At 31.0% G+C, this 6,000-nt stretch overlaps 1 protein-coding gene across 2 annotated transcripts; it reads right to left on the reverse strand.

The window, feature by feature from the left end:
* Positions 1-1,285: 1,285 nt before the first annotated feature.
* LOC145138003 (Surfeit locus protein 6) lies at positions 1,286-2,898 on the reverse strand. Of its 2 annotated transcripts, none has more exons than XM_079072144.1 (2): positions 2,749-2,898; positions 1,286-2,596 (listed from the first exon to the last, which is right to left on the reverse strand). In XM_079072144.1, exon 2 carries the CDS (start codon positions 2,568-2,570, stop codon positions 1,515-1,517), a length of 1,056 nt encoding a protein of 351 aa, XP_078928270.1. In that variant the 5' UTR covers positions 2,571-2,596; positions 2,749-2,898; the 3' UTR covers positions 1,286-1,514. The 2 variants fall into 2 exon arrangements, with proteins under 2 accessions (XP_078928270.1, XP_078928271.1); XM_079072145.1 differs by having other exon boundaries at positions 1,286-2,672; positions 2,749-2,880.
* Between the last annotated feature and the right edge of the window lie 3,102 nt (positions 2,899-6,000).

Here is a 6,000-nt window from a genome sequence, read left to right on the forward strand (position 1 = left end):
TTTTAGCTTATAGTTGTGTGGAACCACTAATAAGCTTAGCCAAACACCCCCTAAATAGTAACAAAGTTTTATAGTAGTTCCATTCAGGGTCACTCGGAGTTCCTTTAAAAGATTTACACTCGAGTTCCAATTTTGTTGGTTTGTTTATTTGTTTTTGAGAATGCAGGGACAATCTCAATAAATTACAAGTTTACAACCAAATTTAGGGGTGTATGGGATTGCTTATGTAAAATAGTTTTTTTTTTTTTTTTTTTTTGTATAAGTGATATTTGGTGTCAAAACAGTCATCTACAAGCTAATAAGTTGTTTTTTAGAGTTTGACAAATTCAAACTTATACATATAAAAGGACCGAAAAAAACATCATTGAAAAGCTATATGAATAACATTCAGATACCATATTTTGCAACGAAAAGATATTTATAAACAGGTAAATTAGATATTTGTAAACATTGAAAAGATATTCACAAACATGTATTTTTTAACAAACCAAAAGGAGTCAATCAGTAACTCTTATTCAAACTATGTGTTCGAAAGTTGGTTTGAAAAAGAAAATACTGTAAAAAGCAAAAAAATGTGATGGGAGGGAGATGAACGAGGGTAGGATGTTCCCGCTGTGGTCCAAGATTTAAAAAGAAAAAAACAATGATATATATGAGATAATTTGAAAAATAAATTATGTTTTTTTACCATTGTATCGTGAGTTTCTAGAGCATAAATGAGCATTGGTAAACATCGTAAGAATTCTTGAGAAGAATATAGAAGAATAATCAATGATATATAAAGAGTATTAGGTTTAGATAGGGATAAATAAGTAATTTTATATAAACAACCCCAAACACCCCTTTAATAATTAATACAAACAATATCAATAACAATTGATAAACAACCCATTACTGAAATCCAAATGCCATTGCTGAACAAGGAAAAACATGGACAAATAATAAAAGATCAAACATGAAAAAAATAACAATGTACTTTCAATGCTGTCTAAATACAACGCATTTTATCACTGCTATAACTGGATAGATTATTTGTAAATATAATGTTTGATAAGAAAAAGAAAAAATGCTATAATTCCAGACTTCTCAAAGTAGATTGCCTTAACATGAAAAGAATTGAGGTACAAGGCTGTAACAAAACAATAAGAACAGTAAGATTGTATAATACAAGAATAAATAGAAATACATAGCTGTTTCTTGCATTTAGCCCATTACAAAAAACAACATGAAACATCAAGCAGAGGAAAGATGAATCAATTATAAGAGGCAACATGAAACATCCCAATTAAGGATTATAAAAAATGGGCACCTTTCAGTCCCTCTTCTCACCAAAAAAGCAATTTCTTTCATGCCAATTCTTCATAGTTCAAACAACACTATATTAACAACAAAACTTCCATCATCAAAACTTTGTTAAAACTCAAGGCTAACACAAAGTAGAAATAAAAACATCACCTAATCATCATAATAAGCAACATAAAACATCAAAAAAAGGATTAATCTTTGGTACCCTTTTAATCCCTTTTATCACCAATATATCCTTCTTTTCTCCCTTCAAATCCAGGCCTCATCAATTTCTTCTCCCTCTTGGCAATCTTCCTAGCTTTCTTCTGGTTAGCCCTCTCTTCAATATTCCCTCTCCTCTTTGACTGTTTCTCCTTACTCAACTTGTCCTGTGTCTCAACTCTCTCCTTCCATTTACCTGCACTCTTCTCACGCCTCTTCTTATCCTTCTGTAAACTCTTCTTCAAAAGCTTTGGATCATCATGAACCTTCACTCCCATCGCCTTTTCAGTTGCAGCCTTCCATGAATGCTTTGTAGCCACCACAACATCTTCCTTCTTTGCTTCCTTCAACTTCTTTGCCTTTTCCAACTCCTGTACTTTTGAACCCTTCTTCACCTTCTTCTTCTTACTCCCATCTTCATCTCCTAATTTCACTTTCCCAAATTCAAAATCACCCTCAAACTTATCTTTATCCTTATCCTTATCACCACTACCACTACCCTTACCACCATTATCATGATCTTCCCTCTTCCGTTTCTTGTCTGTAAAATCACCCCTTTCCCTCCTTTCATTCATCATCATTGTTCTTTTCCCTTCCCCTCGATTCGCTTTAAGCATTTCAAGCTTAGAATGCAATCTCTGGCGTAGCTCTTCATAGGTAACAGACTTGTTACTTGTTTCACCATCGAAATTTGTAATGGGCTTCACTTTAATTTCGATTTCTTCTTCTTCTTCTTCATCATCATCATCATCATCAGAATCCTTGTTACTGTTTTCATTCTTGCTAATACTTTTTTTGAGGAGGTCTAGAGTTGTGGTTTGTGATTTCTCAGGGTCAAGGCGATCTCGGCGGGATTTCTTGATGTTATCTCGTGTTTGTTGTTTGAGAGAGGCTTTTTTGCCTTTGCTCAGGCCTTGGAACCAGGGTTTTGAATCTTCTTCAACGGGAAGGTAGAATTTTGCAGGGATTAATTCAACTAGTTTGTCAAAGAAAAGAGCATGATCGTGGATTAGGGTTTTGAGGTCATCTGTAGATAGTGTCCCCTTTTGCAGCTTCTTCTTCATTGCAAAGGAAAAAAAAAAAACGAAACCTGAAAAACGTATCTAATCGTTAAAAGGATATAAATCGTTAGATGTATGCGTGTAAACGCAGAACCGCATCAACACCTTTCAAAAACAACAAGATCATAATTAACCATATTATGGGCAGCTTAACACAAAAAAAAAATAGATGAAGACGAACCTGTAGCTGGTCGAACGTCTCCGGGTGTAGCTGTTGCGGCGTAGGCGATGGAGAGAATCAGACAAATGGAGGCGTTGTTGTGTCTTGTATTAGGTTTAAGCCGTATATTGCTCAGTTTCTTAAGTGAAAGCCCGATGGACCAAGTTCAAGCCTATTTTCGTTTTCATAAACCGTCTAAATTTTCTCTATGTTAAATAATAATGAGATTGTTTTTAATTAAATTATTGTTAAATAATAATGAGATTGTTTTTAATTAAATTATCAAAACCATTTGTTATATTAAAAGGAAAGAATACCATCTTTAAAGAAATTAAAATTCTCAAGAATCAAGATAACTTAAATTTATGTTAGGGTTATTGTAATCGACAATCGGAGTTTTGAAGAACCATTTATTTAGTCATAATAGTTCAAATTGTGTTAAATAAGATCCAAAATATGAGTTTGCAACTTAAATGACCATTTTAGACCAATGGTTGTAGGTTTTTCCGGTCAACCCCCACATGGAATATGGATTTGTTCAATTTTGGAACTAGACCAAAATTGAAATAACAGAAAATGAACTTTTCCTATGATTAAAGACCGAACCGATGTAAGGGAGTCGGTTCCAGTTTGGTTTGAGTATGGTACGAGTTAATCGGGTATGGAACCGCCGAACCGATTATGACCAAAACTTGTTGGCTTTGCATTGGAACCGGTTGCGGGTTTGGAACAGAAAATAACGAAAAACAATGGTTGTTCGGTAGAAAATGTGTAAAAAGATTGTTTGTTACTTGTATTTTAAATGGCATATACCTTGCCAAATGTGAAATAGTTTGCAAATGAAATGAAGCAACAAATTAAAAAAATTACAATTAACTAATTAAGTTATTACAATGTCAATTTTCCATTACTCTTCATTGTAGGTGATTAAACACCCGATTATATGATCGATTTGTTAACAAAGGTTTCTTGAAGACAATTGTCACTTAAAGAAAAAAACAAATGTTTCTTGGAGTCTAGTTTCTCTCGTTCGCATAAGGTAAAAACATGGGCAGATGGGTTTTCTATTAGCAATAGTCGACACATTGCAAGAAGTGAAAAGCCATTTAAAATTATGATTCCGGGTTTAAGACTCGAAATACCCGGTATTCATACCTGAAAACATTTATTTGTGTTTGTTTTTTTTTTTGCAAAAGTTCTTCTTGACCTCTTATGTCTGCGCCGCGCAGACAACGCGCAGACGTTTGGTCTCGCAGACTGTTTGTTCTTTAGAAGACCGCAGACCTAAAAAGGTCTGCGCGTCCTCTTCTTGGCGCAGATATAAACATATGTCTTCTAACATCTTCTAGCATTTTCTTACCTCTTCCACAATATGTATTTAACTTTAATATATATATATATATATATATATATATATATATATATATATATTTGTAATTTTAGTGTCATTTTTTATTTTTTATATTTTTGTCCTCCTCTTTTTTTTATGTATTTATTTGTTACTTTATTTATTGTTTTTTATATCATAATTATGTATTAACCCAAATGTTTATGTATATGATTATGTATATGTTTTTCTATTCAAATAATATATTTATCCAAATAATTTTGACATAGTTTTATAGATATTTTTATTTTTGTGCAATGTAAGTAAATCTGGTAACTTTTTTTTTATGTTATTTAGGATAGAAACAATATCATTGATTAATTAGTTATATATATATATATATATATATATATATATATATATATATATATATATCAAAAAAATTTATGAAGTTTTATTTTTCAGTTATCATAATTTATACCACATTAATAACTATGTTCATTTAATTTTTTAATTATTGAATCCCAACATAGTTTTAGCCCTTCAAATCATCATATCATCGAATTTTATATCAGTTTCAGTTTATTATTTTCGGTTTGTTGCGTTTTTATCAAATTTTTTTATCGATTCGGTTTTTGCTCACCCCAAACTATATTTGTAAATTAGTTGTATGTTTTATTTAGTCGTTGAAGTTATAGTTGATGAAAATTTTAGTTTTTTGTAATATTTTTATGTTTAAAAAACTGGTATATCTAAATCTCAATATATTTTAACAACACGTAGACGTTAAAAAACAAACAGTCTTTATTTTACAGATTGCAGACATTTGGTCCACCTCTTCTACAGCAGAGGTTTGCAGATGTGGTCCGCAGACTGCAGACATTTTGTCTCCGAAAAAACAAACAACACCTTACATACGATGATACTATATTCTTACTATATCAACACTTTGGTAATGGGTTTATTAGGATAGAAAAACTTTTAGTTTTTTGCACTGTAAATTGACAATTATTACCTCATTATGTTGACACTTTTGTAATAGTTTTCAAACATGCACATATGCTATTATTCAAAATCCATCGTATCAAACTTGGAAAAACTTAGATATATGATATATCATTATTATCTTTCTATCATGGAGAAAACATGACACACAAATAATAACATTCAAACCTAGACTACAAAGAAATATATTGTATTGATATCATTCATACCATTAATACCTTTAATGTCATACAAAAGGCACTTCCATGACTAAACACTACATTGGTTAGTGCTTATGGCAAACATAGCCCCAAATACAGCGAAAATAGCCTAAATGTATAATATATGTACATTTTTCCATATAAAATATGTTGGTTGGGGTTTTGGACCAATGAAATTACTTCTAAAACACAACAATAAAACTTAATCAATACATATAAAATGCAGCAATAAACTTACATCTAAAACACAACAATATCTCAAATGTATAAAATATGTACATTTTTAGTGTCATATCTTTCAAAACCAAGTCATGTGTTTTGAACTATTTTTCATACAAAATGTGAATGTCATATACATTTTGCCCCACTTTAACTACTATAAGTTGGTTGGGGTTTCAAACCACTAAAACTACATCTAAAAAACAACAATAAACTTAAATTATACATATAAATTGAATTCTATGAGATCCATTAGTGAATTAATGAAGTTAGGGTTTCAAGCCACCCCTAAAGCTTCATGAACACATTTTTTTATCATAGAGATAAACTTTCGTCATTGAAATTAGTGTTTTCAACTTATAATTCAAAACTAAACTTGATAGAATCATGAGTTTCATCATAGAATTCGTATTTGGAAAACAATGAAGCTTAAATAACAAGGAGGTGGAAGAATGCTTACCTTTCAAGATTTACATTGAAGAATTTGACTTAAAACTACCCTAGATTTTTAATTTATTTTAG

Source organism: Lactuca virosa, chromosome 9 (assembly GCF_052849685.1).
Source record: "Lactuca virosa cultivar CGN04683 chromosome 9, Lactuca_virosa_CGN04683_v6, whole genome shotgun sequence".
NCBI lineage: Eukaryota > Viridiplantae > Streptophyta > Magnoliopsida > Asterales > Asteraceae > Lactuca > Lactuca virosa.